This window comes from Lycium barbarum, chromosome 5 (genome assembly GCF_019175385.1).
Source record: "Lycium barbarum isolate Lr01 chromosome 5, ASM1917538v2, whole genome shotgun sequence".
NCBI lineage: Eukaryota > Viridiplantae > Streptophyta > Magnoliopsida > Solanales > Solanaceae > Lycium > Lycium barbarum.
Window position 1 is genome coordinate 124,107,499 of NC_083341.1, and position 16,061 is coordinate 124,123,559.

Here is a 16,061-nt window from a genome sequence, read left to right on the forward strand (position 1 = left end):
GAAAAATGATCAAATCTTAAAGGTAAAAACTCATTTTTTTATTTTTTTTTAAAAAGGCATGGAAGAAGTTAATAATATTAAATTCAAAATAATCCCTAAAATAGAAAGGATACAATCGTAATTAAGAACTTAATAGAAGGGCAAACAGAAACCGAACCACGGTTACTTCCAAACTAAACCATGGTACAGCAAAGTCGACTTTATCTTCTAACACGTATAATAAAACGACATAAGCCCAAAGCCCAAAGTCAAGCTCTTTTCCCGTTTCCCCATTTTTATTAAAAAATCGTACTTATTGCATCAATACTTGTACCATTTCTTTGTATATTTCTTCTCTCGGAACCCATTTCTCTCATCTCTTTTTATTTCTCTCTTCATTTTTCTCTCTTTAAATATAAATATATATTTTCTTCCGTTAAAACTTCAAAACCAAAACACACAAACACAACGTGGAAATTCGCCGCTTTGTGACGTCATCACCGTTTCAGGTCACTGGTTTTCTCATTTAGGTACAGTTTGCACCTTCAACTTTCTGATATGTTGATTTTTTACCGTAATTTTTTTGTTGCAGAAAAGAAGAAAATGATTGTTTTATTGTAATTATATGTTTTTTTTTCTTGTAGTATTTCGGTGACGAAGCGGTAGAATTTGATGTGTGTTTATTTTTAGGTTTGTTTTAGCGGTGGTTGAATATATATATATATATATTTTTTTGAATTTTTGAGCTTTAGAAGGTTGACAATTTGTTTAATTTAAATACCTTTTTTTTTTTTTGAGAATGAAAGAGTTAATTTGTTTAATTTAAAATTAAGGTGAGAATTTTTGTTTTTTGGTGATTGTTTAGCGGTTATTTTTAATCCTTACAACGGATCAGTTAAATTTGGATCGTTATTGCTTTTGTTTAATGTTTACATGGTTGTATTTGTTGTTGGACTTGGTATAATAACTTGTTTTTTGTCCTTGTACTGTCTCTTACAGCAAACAGCCAATTATCATTTTTTACATTCAATTTTTTTTTTTTTTTTTTTTGTTGTTGTGATTTTGTGACTCATTAACTTAAAATCTAAGGAGGAGTTGAAATGCTTTATGGAAATGATAAATGATGTGGAATTAACGACTACAGAAACAGATTCACTTAACAACCGTGGTCAATTCCCAGCAATGGGAGAGACAGAACACTAGGTGATAACAAAGTTACCTGTTGTTGGTGGGAGGTGGCAGGTATCCCGTGGAATTAGTCGAAGTGAGTGCAACCTGGCCCCGGACACTACGGTTGTCCAAAAAAAAAAAAAAAGAGGTCGCGGAAATAAATGTTGGAAGAGTTGGCGTTAATTGAGTGTATGTGATTGTTTGTTGACGTAGCGTCGTAAGTTGGAGTGAAAGAAAGAAAAAAGGGAATGTGAAAGCATCTAGATGCAGAGTTTGCGCATGAGGTATAATATGGTTCATTACGTGGAAAGCATGGGCATGCATGGCCGCGCACGTGAATTTTCATCCGTTAATGACTAGAAGACAACAAATATTCTCTTTAGAGAAGTTCCGCTAGTTTTGAAAGAGAAACTTTAGCAAAATTAATGCGTGTGGAGTTGCAACAAAGGGTGTGGCTTAGTGTGTCAATGAAGTGGGAGAAGAACCATGAGGTCTCAAGTCCAAATCCCCGCGAAGACAAAAACACTAGGTGATTTTTACCCATCTGTCTAAGCCTTTGGTGGACAGAGTTACTCGGTACCTGTTGTTGGTGGGAAGCGGTAGGTACCCATGAAGGCTTAAAAAAAAGTGCGTAAAAGCACTTTTTTATTTTACTCAAACACTACAAAAATACTTGAAAGCTATTTTGGCTTAAAAACACCTAAAATAAGCCAATCCAAACAGGCTCTTAGTCGAGGTGGGTGCAAGTTGGCCCTTACACCACGGCTATTAAAAGGAAAAAAAAAAGTAAATGTTGGAAGAAATACCTAGATGTATTGTTGTTAAGTGCATTTATTTGAATGCTGTTGAGGCAGCGTTATAAATTAGAGTGAAAGAAAGAAAACAGGGAATGTGAAAGCATCTAGATGCAAAGTTTGTGCAGGGAGGTATAATATGGTGCGTTACGTGGAGAGCATGGGCATGCATGACAGTGCACGTGAATTTCCATTCTTTAATGAGTAGAAGACGACAAATTTTCTCTTTAGAGAAGTTCTGGTAGTTTTAAGAGAGAAAATTTTAGCAAAAATAATGCATGTGGAGTTGCAACCAAGGGTGTGGCCTAGTTGGTCAATGAAGTAGGAGAAGAACCATGAGTTCTCAAGTTCAAATTTCAGCAAAGACAAAAACATTGGGTGATCTCTACCCATCTGTCTATGTCTAAGCCTTTGGTGTACAGAGTTATCTAGTACCTGTTTTTGGTGGGAGGTGGCAGTTACCCTATGATATAAGTCGTCGTGCGCACAAGTTGGCTCGGACACCACGGTTATCAGAAGGAAAATAAGTAAATGTTGGGAGAAAAATCTAGTTGTGTTGCTGTTAAATGCATGTATTTGGATGTTGTTGAGGCAACGTCATAAATTAGAGGGAAAGAAATGAAAAAGGGAATGTGAAAGCATCTAGATACAGAGTTTGTGCAGGGAGGTATAATATGATGCATTACGTGGAGAGCATGGGCATGCATGACCGTGCACGTGAATTTCCATTCGGTAATGAGTAGAAGACGACAAATATTCTCTTTAGAGAAGTTTCGGTAGTTTTGAGAGAAAATTTTAGCAAAAATAATGCATGTGGAGTTGCAACCAAGGGTGTGGCCTAGTTGGTCAATGAAGTGGGAGAAGAACTATGAGGTCTCAAGTTCAAATTCCAGCAAAGACAAAAACACTAGGTGATCTCTACCTATCTGTCTATGTCTACGCCTTTGGTGTACAGAGTTACCCAATACCTGTTGCTGATGGGAGGTGGCAGGTACCCTTGATGTTAGTCGTGGTGTGTGCGAATTGGCCCTGGCACCATGATTATCGGAAAGAAAAAATAAGTAAATGTTGGAAGAAATACCTAGATGTATTGCTGTTAAATGCATGTATTTGAATGTTGTTGAGGTAGCGTCATAAATTAGAGTGACAACAACAGCAACAGCATGCTCAGTATAATCCCCATCAGGTGAAAAAAAGAAAAAAGGGAATGTAAAAGCGTCTAGACGCAGAGTTTGTGCAGGGAGGTATAATATGGTGCGTTACGTGGAGAGCATGGGCATGCATGACCGTGCACGTGAATTTCCATTCATTAATGAGTAGAAGACAACAAATATTCTCTTTAGAGAAGTTCCAGTAGTTTTGAGAGAGAGAATTTTAGCAAAAATAATGCGTGTGGAGTTGCAACCAAGGGTGTGGCCTAGTTGGTCAATGAAGTGGGAGAAGAACCATGAGGTCTCAAAGTTCAAATCCCAGAAAAAACAAAAACACTAGGTGATTTTGACCTATCTATCTAAGCCTTGGTGGACAGAGTTACCTGTTGATGGGAGGTGGCAGGTATCCGCTGGTTAGTCAAGGTGCGCGCAAGCTTGCCCAGACACCACAGTTTTTAAAAGAAGATTGTAAAATTGTGGAACTGTTGGGAGAAAAATCTAGGTGTGTTGCTGTTAAATGCATGTATTTGAATGTTTGTTGAGGCAAGCGTCATAAATTAGGGTGAAAGAAAGAAAGAAAGGGAATGTGAAAGCATCTAGATACAGAGTTTGCGAAGGGAGGTATAATATGGTGCGTTACGTGAAGAGCATGGGCATGCATGACCGTGCACGTGAATTTTAGAAAATTCGTTAATGGGTAGAAGCCGACAAATATTCTCTTTTCGCTAGTTTTGAGAGAGAAACTTTAGCACAATAATGTGTGTGGAGTTCACATAAGTTTAAAAAAAAAAAAAAAAGGATGTTAATAAATTGGAAAGCTTTCACAAGTTTTGAGAGGTACGTAAATGGACTGTTTCTAGCCGTTTGAAGTGTTTAACGGTTTTTGTATCCTCGTGCACGTGGACCATGTAAACCTACTAGATCAATATAAAATTGAGTGTAACACTAACACCTTAAAAGTTGAAAGAATTGAATTTATCATCCATAAGGCGATAAATATCATAATTAATTATGCCGTGAAGGACTGGCGGGAAACCAGGTATTTAGTTTATTCTCAGGCTTTTAGCTAAGTGCCAGCAGGGATTAATATCCCCACTATGTTCACATGAAGATCTTGTTATATGGAAATGGACATGCAAGAAGTTTGGTCCAGGGCCTGTCACATAGTGTCTGCTTATTGCATCTAATGCTTTAGTTGACTCATTAGCAGTGCAAGGCCCAGATTGGGCAAGCTATTTGAATCTAGTATTCAGAAAGTCCCTTGAGAGTTCATTGCATAGGGGCAAAATCCTTTTATTTGCTTGAAGCTAAACTTTGGACGTTTCCGGTGAGTATTTTACGCCACTGGTCAGATAGTTGATGCCCTTTTTTGAACTATCAATTGTTTCCGAAGTTTCTTGTGTTTGTACTTTCTATTTTTCCAAATAATTTACAAGGTTGTACTTTCTTTTTTGTTTTGTCAAATAGGATGTTATAAAGAAGTAAATTTCCTTCTGGTTCCACTGAATGGAAGGTCAGACTTCACCATCTTTTATTACACAGATGACAAGGCTGGATCAAATAAGAGATTGAAACCTTCTTATGTAGCTTCATTTATCTAGAGATATAGTTGTCTTTGACAGGTCTGTTAGATACTATTAATATCCGATGTGATGGTTAAGTATTCATCCTCTATTTTACGAACGGAAAGGCCTTCCCATTCTGAATAAGAATGAGAGTCTTTCAACTAGACAGCTTCTTTGGATGGGTTTGATAGAGAGAGAGATAGTTGGTCTAATAACTAGTTTGACTTCCTTGTATCCTAAAACGAGGACAATGTATTATGTCATAGTGTTATCAAAGGTGAAAAACACGTAAAAGCGTCCATCGGGGCTTTAAGCGGAAAGCGTGAGCTTCAATGAAGAGAGGCACAAATAAGAAAAGTAAAAAAGTTTTGTAGTTTAGGAATTACAGCTATAGGCATAGATAACCAATATATCTAGTGTCCTCTCCAGGAAAACTCCATTGGCAGCCTGATAGAAACAAAACTCCATTTGGATGAGACATATGCCCTGGAGCCTTGGTGACTGCGATGAAGCACTCACTTAGTGAGGCGAAGCATTTTGCCTGCTTTGCACTAGCTTTAGGATTTAAACGTGCTATAATCGAGCCTTTGACAACATTATATTGTAGGAGTTCCAAGTTAATTATACAGAATCTATAGGGATTGTTTGGTTTGGAGACAAGTTATACATGGATTAGTAATGCTAGGATTAGTAATTCGTGGATTGTTTCTTGTCGAATGTTTGATTTATTGTAACAAAAGAAATATGAGTCTGTAGAGATGAGGCATCTTTGTCTGTTTAATCATATATTACTAATAATATATTGTTATTCCACATTCTACCCCGCATAAATTAATAAATAGATTCTCACATAAGAGGCAAAATTACAACCAAACAAGGTACAAGTTATGCTGAATTTAGTTAGGAGATTAATGCTCCTTGTTGAAGCATCTAAATCATGTATGAGTTACCCTATAATTAATGAGGGCACTAATTCTCCTTATTTGTACAGCCAAATGACTCCTAAGTACAGATAGAGCTGAAAGCGTAGCAAGTCGAGGAATCATGTATAATGTCAATATTATTTTTTTCGTCATAACAATAACATGTCCATATAGCCAAGAGTATATAAATATAGGAAGGTCGTGTGAAAATTAACAATTGCAGAGTTAGACAATTAATATACTGCTAAGTTAAATGCTTCTCTTGCATATTCTTAAACAACAAATTTAGGAGTTCTAATGGGGGATGATAGGGCTCTTTTCATGGCTGATTCGCATAGCTATTAAGTATTAGTCTAGACCTGCAGTTGGGAAAACTCTAGAAATATATAGTTGGGAAAAGACATGAGTTCCACCTGAACTTGTCTGGAAAAGTCACTTACACACTTCATCTTCGCGGGTGACCTTTTACCTCCTTATTCTTGTTCGAATTGTAATTATTACCTCCCTAAAAATAAAGAACCACTTTTCCAGTAGGCAGTGTTTCACACGCTCCTGCACGTCAGAGCTATGTAGATGCCACCTAATTTATTCATTTTTGCTTCTTTTTTTCCCACTTCATCTTCCTCCCTCTTCCCTAACACCCGCCAACGCCCCTCTTCTGCCATGAAACACCAAACATATTCTAATACCTACTTTAGAAAAAATCTATTTCCCTCAATTCCCTTCTCTTTGAAATTCAGTACGAGTAATTTTTACATTGAAAGATTGACATTGTTGAACGTGAATGTAACAATTTTAGTGACCCAGGTGCTCCTTCATTCCACATCATGTGAGGACGTTATGTTTCTTGTGTTCATAATATCTCCAACGTCTCACCCTCTTCTATTCCTCTGAACTAGTTTGAACCTTCCACACGCAATCAACGCTTCTCCTCTATACTTCATAAATATTCATTTCTGTATTTTGAAAGTTATCTTTATTAATCATTATCAAAAAAAAAAAATTCATTTCCGTAAATTGATATTTGATAATGTTTTTACCGGAAAAAGCATTTACTCGCAGTTATCTACCGGAAACTTTTCCGGCCCAACCCAACTGCTTTATTTCTTTATCTTTTCTTTCTAGCTCGTTCTCCTTTTTATTTTTTATTTTTTATTATTTTGTGTGTGTGTGTCTCAAAACCTCTTATCTAAGCATCAAAGATGCCGTAACTTTTGTATCTTTCACCATTATAATGGTGTACCAGCTCCTTACTGCTAACTCAGACTTCTCCTCCTCTGTGAAACCCTTCTTAAAAAAGAAGGGGGGGGGGGGGGGGGGGGGTTGGTGTGAGGGGGACTCGGTTAAAAAAAGAAGAAAAAGGTTTTTTAAGGAGAAATCATTGAGGTCGATTTCCGGTGCTGGTTCATAAAGTTGGGATCTTTCGTTTGGAATTGCAGGGAAGAAGGCAAGGAAGGATAAACATAATATTTAATTGACTAATAATATCCAATTAGAAAGTGACAGTTCTGCAATCTAATTCGTGTTGAACTTATTTTATGATTGCTCACGCACCTTCAAGAATGTGCACACTTTCTCTACGACATCACCTCTCAAGGGGGGTAATTAATATACTTTAAACAAGAATAAGGGGGTAAAAGGTCACCCACAAAGATGAAGTGTGTAAGTGACTTTTCCGGACAAAGTTTAGGGTGGAACTTATGTCTTTTCCCTAGTATAAATGTCTTTATTGGTTTAAGGAGCATTGAATATCCAATAATTTCCTTTTAATGTGAAAAGGTTAGATGCAATTCATCACGAGCGCATTTACCTTTGATTGCTACCTTCAGAAAGTATAGTGCATAAATGCCATAGTTTTTTTAAGCATCTTTGGAATGTTTTATTCCTCCACCAAATTAGTATCTTACAGAGAGATTGAAGGATTAATGGTTGGCGTTTGTATAGTTTCCTTTTAATTTGAGTGCTTGAAGGTAGTGCATGATTTGGTGCACGCACCTTCTAGTGGGTTTGGGTTGGATTTGAGTTTGCTACCAACATATCATTCCTGACCATCCACTGAGCCTATTAAGCTCATTTTAAGTAGAACTAAACTTATTAATGGTGTTTGTTTTGTTCACTGTTTTTTTAGTAAGTGCAAAAACAGTGAACAAAAAACAAGGACCATTTCACTGTCCATTTCACATCAATAGTAACTGCTGTTGTTACTGAGGCAGGCAGGATCTATCAAAGCCATATTACTGTTATTATGATAAATACCATGATTCTTATACCATGACACTTGGAAGTGTGTATTTCTCTCTCTTTTTTAATTGGATCCCACCTTATAATGTAAATTTAACCAACCTTCCACCCTGTTAAATTGCTTAATACTTGTAGCTTCCATAATATATCACTTGTCAGACTTAAACTTTCGTTTAAACTACTACTACAGCTGTCGAATACTGTGGCGCTGCTTTTAATGCCATTCTTATTATGTGATTGAGATGAATCGTTGAATCATTGCAATGTTGTAACAGTTCTATCAACTCTATAATTGTTTCCTTCTTTTAATTTTGAGATTAAATATTTCTTGACACTTCTATTCCAGCCTTACTTTTTAGTTTCCTTGCTATTCCTTGTTTGATGCTTGATAATATTCTTAACCCTTCCAATCCATAGTTCTGTTGTTTGGTGTTGTGATGATGTTAAGGATCACGTCCTATGATGAACTTGTTGGCAAAATCATAATTTGTCTTTTTTCTACCTGTTGGTGCTGTAGGTTACTGCACAGTTGCTTTGGGGGCTGAAAGTCTCAAGCATAGGTTTTAAACTCCAGCAGGCTTGTTTGACAACAGACCAAATTTCACTTTGTAATCATGCCGTCAAGATCTTGTGCTAATCTTTTGGACATGGCATCTGGAGACATACTAGATATACCTCAGACACCTAGAGCTCTTCCACGTGTGATGACAGTTCCTGGAATCATCGCAGATGGTTATGGAAGCAATGATGGTGATTCAGATAGTATGTCGTCCTCGTATCGAGAACGAAAAATTGTCGTAGCAAACATGCTGCCTTTGCATGCTCGAAGGGATGCAGCAGCTGACAAGTGGTTCTTCAGTTTGGATGAGGATTCCCTTTTATTGCAATTGAAGGATGGGTTTTCTCCTGAAACTGAGGTTGTCTATGTAGGTTCTCTCAAGGTTGATGTAGAGCCTAGTGAACAGGAGGAAGTTGCTCAGCGACTTCTTGAGGAGTTCAAGTGTGTGCCTACTTTTGTACCCCATGACATCCAGGAAAAGTTTTATCACGGCTTCTGTAAGCAGCAACTTTGGCCTCTTTTCCACTACATGCTTCCAATGTGTCCTGATCATGGAGATCGTTTTGACCGGCAGATGTGGCAAGCTTATGTCTCTGCAAATAAAATTTTCGCTGATAAGGTTATGGAAGTGGTTAATCCTGAGGATGATTATATCTGGATTCAAGATTATCACCTCATGGTTCTCCCAACATTTTTGAGGAAGCGCTACCATCGTGTCAAGCTAGGTTTCTTTCTTCATAGCCCATTTCCTTCGTCAGAAATTTACCGAACTCTTCCTGTTAGGGATGAAATTCTGAAAGGGTTGTTAAATTGCGACCTCATTGGCTTTCATACCTTCGATTATGCACGTCACTTTCTGTCATGCTGCAGTCGAATGTTGGGTCTAGATTATGAATCTAAACGAGGACATATTGGACTTGATTATTTCGGCCGTACAGTCTACATTAAAATTCTGCCAGTGGGCATACATATGGGTCGACTAGAGTCTGTGATGAATTTTTCTTCTACTTTTGATAAAGCTAAAGAAGTTCAAGAACAGTTCAAGGGGAAGAAGGTAATTCTAGGTGTGGATGATATGGACATCTTTAAAGGCATTAGTCTGAAATTGCTAGCATTTGAGTACCTACTACAGCAGGACCAGACCTTGCAGGGGAAACTTGTTCTTGTTCAAATAGTAAATCCCGCTCGTAGCTCGGGCAAAGATGTTCAGGAAGCAAAGAGGGAGACATATTCAACTGTTGAAAGGATCAACCAGATTTACGGTACATCTGATTACAAGCCTGTAATTTTGATTGATCGTCCAGTTCCTCGCTGTGAGAAAACTGCATACTATGCTGTTGCTGAATGCTGCCTAGTGAATGCTGTGAGGGATGGAATGAATTTAGTGCCTTACAAGTATATTGTTTGCAGGCAAGGTTCTCCTGGTATGGATGATGCCATGGGTATCAAAACTGATTCTCCTAGGACTAGCATGCTTGTTGTGTCAGAATTTATTGGTTGTTCCCCATCTCTGAGTGGAGCTATTAGGGTAAATCCATGGGATATTGAAGCTGTGGCTGAGGCTTTAAATGTGGCCATTACGATGTCTGATTCTGAGAAACAACTTCGTCATGAGAAGCACTACCGCTATGTAAGCTCTCATGATGTAGCTTACTGGGCTCGTAGCTTTATGCAGGATTTGGAAAGAGCTTGCAAAGATCATTATAGTAAGCGTTGCTGGGGTATTGGTCTAGGCCTGGGCTTCAGAGTTATTGCACTTTCTCCGAGTTTTAGAAAGTTGTCTATTGATCACATGGTCTCCTCCTATAGGAGGACACAGAGAAGGGCAATATTCTTGGACTATGATGGCACTGTTGTACCTCAGTCATCATTGATTAAAGCTCCAAGCGCTGAAGTTATCACACTGTTGAATGATTTAAGCAATGATCCTAAAAACACAGTATATATTGTTAGTGGCAGAGGAAGGAGGTCATTAAGCGAATGGCTGGCACCATGTGAAAGGCTCGGCATAGCTGCTGAACATGGGTATTTCATTAGGTATGGAGCTAACCCCTTTTGACTTGTATGGATGTTTTGTGTAAAACATGACAGTCCTTCCTTGCAGTTTCCTATATCTTCTCATTTAAAATTTTGTGTTGAAGTTTTCCTTGGATACCTTCATGCTAACCAGATTTCTATCATGTTGCAGGGGTAGTAAAACGTCGGATTGGGAATGTTTGGTTTCTGATCTTGACTGGAAACCAATTGTGGAACCTGTGATGAAACTTTACACAGAAGCAACTGATGGATCATATATCGAACCTAAAGAGAGTGCTTTGGTGTGGCACCATCAGGATGCAGACCCAGACTTTGGCTCCTGTCAGGCCAAGGAATTGTTGGATCATTTGGAAAATGTACTTTCAAATGAACCTGCAGTTGTTAAGAGGGGCCAACATATTGTCGAAGTCAAGCCACAAGTAAGACCTTCCTCCCTCGTGTATTTGTGTCTGATGCAGATACAGACATGTGCATGTTGCATTATGCTCTTCGAAGGTTTTTACTTGTTTGTGCCTATTTGCAGGGTGTTACTAAAGGATTAGTGGCGCAAAAGGTTCTCTCAATGATGGTAGATAGCGGGAATCCACCTGATTTTGTTATGTGCATTGGAGACGATAGATCAGATGAGGACATGTTTGAGAGCATATTAAGCAGTGTATCCAGTCCGTCTGTCACTGCTGCCCCAGATATCTTTGCCTGCACTGTTGGGCAAAAGCCAAGCAAAGCCAAGTATTACCTCGATGATACTTCTGATGTTCTTAGACTGCTTCAAGGCCTTGCTAATGCGTCTTGTCCAAAGCCAAGACATACTGCTCATTTCCAGGTTGCGTTTGGTGCTGTTCTGTGAGAAGGCAAAGTAGTTGGTGGCACGTGTACATGGTTTTACTTATGGAGTTTATCCTTTTATCAATCTTAACTTAATGTGATGCATGGCTGGACTCTAGCCTGACTGTTTCCTGGTTATGCTGCATTCAGGGCTTGAAATTCCCGTTGATGCAGACTTTTTCTGTAGATTTCATCGTCGGTGAAAAACTTTTCTTAGAAGTACAGTTTTGCAGTAGTCATGATGGCTGCCCTGAATTTGATTAACAAAACACCATTGCGTTGTATAGATGCTTTTATCTCTTTAGTATAATGGCAGTTCGGTTTAAGTTTTACCTTAGTGGAAGCTGCTGCCATTGCTTGATACGTTTTGTGTCAAATGAGTTCGGCAGGACATGTATATAGTACTAGACTTTTCTGGAATGCGATATCGAAATGTTATTAGTTCAGTTCTGTTTTCCTACTGTAAATAATCCGATACTGCTATTTGATCATTGCAAAAAGTAGTGGTTATTTTAAGTGCTCTCTGTGGTCAATGCAATCTAGTTTCTGACGCTATAAATCAATTTTCTGCTACACTTGTTATGTCAGTCGCATCTAATAATTGTATGTGTGACCTGATTAGGATCTCTCAGGTCCCGTTTTGTTTGAAACTGGGATTTCCCAAAGTATAGTAATTTTGGGATTAAAACTAGGTCTTTAAGCTGATAAGTTATCTAGATTATAGTCTCGATTTTAATATTGGATTTAGCTAATACCTCTAACCAGATTATAGTCTCGATTTTAATATTGGATTTAGCTAATACCTCTAACCATGTGATAAATTTAATTTTAGAATTCAAATCGGGATAAATTTAATTTTAGAATTCAAATCGGGATATCGCACCTAATCCCTTTGTTCCAAACGGCCCCTCAAAGTTTATGACTTGCTTCCTCAACAGTTTCTATGAACTAGGTGTCAATGCCAATATGCACAGAGATGCAGGTTTCAAGATGTCTCACTTTTCTACCTTCTTGATTTCCTTCCCCCAGTTAACACGCCTACCTCTTCTAAGAAAATTAAAGAAAAAAAATCTTAGGTTGAGAGGGGTTTATTGCACAAAAATGCCAAGATGTAGGCTTCGGGAGAGAGAAGCCCAACGAATGTCAGATGCAAATTTCCTAATGTGAAAGATTGCATGGTTCAGGGTGATTATAGTCACAGAAATCATTCACCTTGTAATTACATGGATCTGCATTCCAAATTGCAAAGATTCGAAGTACTTCTCGTTTCACTATTTCGGAAATCCATAAAGATTCTACTAACTACATGAAATTGAAATAAATATAATGGAAATAATGTCTGATTCTAACGGACGAATCTTGCAATTCCAATCTGGGATACAAATCTGTTGGTTGATTGCTTCTACTTTTCTGTGTAACTGCAAAATTTTAGGTTCAGTTCTCAAGTAACTAGAAAGCTAACTAGTTACATAGTTCAATACAAGTAACTGAAAGAAATTGCACTGTTTTCCCTTCGAATGGGCTGGTCTTTAATTTTGCCCTTTAGAAATCAAACTTATGCCTAGCGGGATATAAGTTTTTTAAGGGCGCGGGCCATAACTTGTGTGATCTTATAATGCGAAAATATAAAATTATGTCTTGCTTAAAAATAATTTGTTATGAGAGGCAAAAATTAAAGACCAGCACAAAATAATGGCATAAGTGCTAATTACCAAGTAATTGTGGAGGAAAGAGTTGCATAGAATATGAATGTCATTAAGGGAGTCCGGAACCAAAATGCCCCAAAAAAACTATTTTGAACCAAAATACCCCAACAAAAAAAAATGTTACAAAGGTACCTTTAGCGCAGTAAAATACTGCGCTAAAGCACTTAACCGTAACGATCCCGTTAAGTGCTTTAGCGCATTATGTTACTGCGCTATAGTAATTTCTCTTTCCGCTATAGCGCAGTAAAATACTGCGCTATAGGACTCCACCATTTTCCACAAACAGCCTCTTATTACATTTTCACTCCTTTTTACGTAGTTTAGCCGTATATTTATCATGTTTTGAGACTCCGGAACTTTAATATTTTATATAGAACCCTACTTATATGTGTACAATTAATAAGATAGGTTCAATACATCAAGAATACGCAATACTTTGGATTGTCGCTGTAGTGGTTGAAAAGTGCTCGAGGTCCTTTTTCGTTTGAAGACTTGTAGTCATTAGCTTTACGTTATTTATCTTTTAGGGTTTCTTCTTATTTTTAAATTAATTCTTAACTTTATTTCGAATGTGTCACGTTTTTTTTATTATCAATTTAGGATGTGAAACTACAAATAATAATAAAGACTAAGATAATATTTATAAATATGCAAAAAATATATAATATTTACGATAAACTGTAAAACACTAATGTATATACACTATCGAGGATGGGTCCCACATGTAGTATGTCGGAGACTATCCATAGGCCTAAGGCTCATACCATCCCCACCGCCCTCGCCATCGTCTCCATCGCCCGTTTTCCTCTTAATAACCGGGCGCTCCAAGTCATGATCATCTCCTCTTCCCCTGGCCCGTGCGCCCTTGACTAGAATGTGCTTCTTCTTCGGATATGGTCCCGCTCGCACGGGCAGAACCTCATCATGACCTGGGTCTGGAAACTTGGACTCTTCCTTGTCAGGAGTTGCCACCGCGGGCGCCGAAGGATGAACCTAAAAAATATATAATAATTAGTACCATTTCTTATTTATATTGAATCCATTAACGTTTGTTGAATAATCAAACTTGTGTGTCAACGGGCGCCTGAGTAGGCTCCTGAGATGGGTCTGGTGGTGAATATGAGGTAGTCTCCTGGACGAGATGTTGTTCGAAGTCCAAGTAAAGGTTATAAAAATTAAATAAATATTTACCTTATATTGAATAAAATTATTTTAAGTAAAAAACTTACATGCGCCTCGGTAGTCTCATGAGAAGACACATCTGCCTCGGCAGGCTGATGAGAATGCTCCTGAATGGGTCGCTCCTATGGACCCACTGGCGCTGAATCCTAAAATTTGAAAAAAACGAAATAATAAGTAACATACATATTTAAAATAAGTACTTTAAATAATCAAATATGTATATTAAATATTGACCTTATATTGAATAAAACAAATTTTAATAAAAAGCTTACCTGTGGCTCGACAGTCACATGGGAAGACACCGCTGGCTCGGCAGACCCATGAGAAAACGCCTGAGTGGGTGGCTCTGGTGGACCCGCTGGCGCCGAATCCTAAAATATAAAATATTACTAAATAATGAGTAACATATATATATTTAAAATAAATAATTTAAATGAACAAATAAGTATTTTAAATACTAGCCGGGATCAAAAACTCATTGAAGTCAAGAATCCTGGCTCCCTCTAAATTCCTCACAGGCCGCTCTCAGCTAATGAAGCGCGTAACGCCGCCCAATCAACGTTATCACGCTCCTCCATGTATGCATTCTGGCTCGGCTGTGATGAAGACACAGAGCGCCGGCGTAAACGTAGGTGAGTCCCCAGGTGAGCTGTGAACTAGACCGTGAACGCCCTCTGGAATGGGATCGGCCTCATCCGCCTCATCTACTAGATAGTGTCTTCCACCACCAGGTCCTCTAGCAGCAGCACGGCGTCCTCTACGTGCACGGCGTCCTCCGACAGCACGGCGTCCTCTGCCAGCACGACCTCCTCCTCTGGGAGCACCCGGTCCTCCTCCTGGTGCTGCCTGATACTCAGCCTCCGAAACAGGCTCCTCCCTGCGCGTAATCTCTCCTGCCTGCCGGATACCATCCTTGGATATCTGTACCATCTCCGACGCAAGCCCCGCAAGCCTAGGGTAAGGCATATGCTCTAACCCCAAGATGCGTAAACGCTGTAAGGCCACCAGCTGCATTTGTGTTCAACAGTAAATTAAAAAAAAAGTTATTTTTTAAAACGTAACAATTAATGCAATTAAATAAATCTAAATACGATAAACTTACCAATGCCTCGTACTACCCCGCGAGTGCTGAGTATCCTACATCCCTAGGGGGACGCAAAGCTGGGTTGCCGATCAATCAGCGTGTGATCTGATGATACCAGCGCATATAATCCTCAATGGGAGTCAAATGGCCGACCACCGCTAAAGTGCCCAACCTGTTCTCCCAACGGTGGAGCTGGGCATCTATGAAAGCCAGAAAATCATCATCAACGGCAGCCCGATCGTCCCGCTGGTAGTGTCGGAGCTCATGACGGATGTCAGGGGGTATACTCTGTGTATGCCCAAACTGTCGTAAGACACGCTCGGGCATGTGGTCCTCTATGATGTACAGGTGTATCAATGGACACCGCGACCTCCAAACCTCTTAACCTGCCCTGCAAAAGGCCAGCAAACCATCTAATATAGCAGCGTACGGCGTCCATATAAATAGCTGCATAACATATAAATACAAATCAGCGATCACCAAGTAGAAAAAATGTTTAATTAAATTAATAATGTAAAGTTAAATGGTTTTACCGCATCGTCCTTCATGTGATCAAGCTGGTCCCGGAATGGAAGAATACTGTGATGCGTATCCACATCCCGGTCAAAACCCGATGTCCACCTTCTCGCATAAGGCATGACAATCTCTAGGTGATGCCTAGGTACGGGCTGAAAAGGCAGCATCCTCTCCCACGCCCATAACTGTAAGCGATATTAGAAAATACGATTTTTAAGTCGTCGTTTCAAGAGGTTTGTCTACATTAAAGGTACGCACACTTAAAATATTGCCTGGAGAAGAGTAAAAAATCCACACACATCTATGACAACACCAATAGACGCTCAACA

General features: G+C 38.8%; 1 protein-coding gene across 1 annotated transcript; it reads left to right on the plus strand.

The window, feature by feature from the left end:
* The first annotated feature begins 280 nt into the window (after positions 1-280).
* LOC132641375 (probable alpha,alpha-trehalose-phosphate synthase [UDP-forming] 9) lies at positions 281-11,690 on the plus strand. Its single transcript, XM_060358344.1, has 4 exons — positions 281-509; positions 8,341-10,419; positions 10,571-10,838; positions 10,943-11,690. The coding sequence occupies exons 2-4, from the start codon at positions 8,438-8,440 to the stop codon at positions 11,264-11,266; spliced, it is 2,574 nt and encodes an 857-aa protein (XP_060214327.1). The 5' UTR covers positions 281-509; positions 8,341-8,437; the 3' UTR covers positions 11,267-11,690.
* The last annotated feature ends 4,371 nt before the right edge of the window (positions 11,691-16,061 follow it).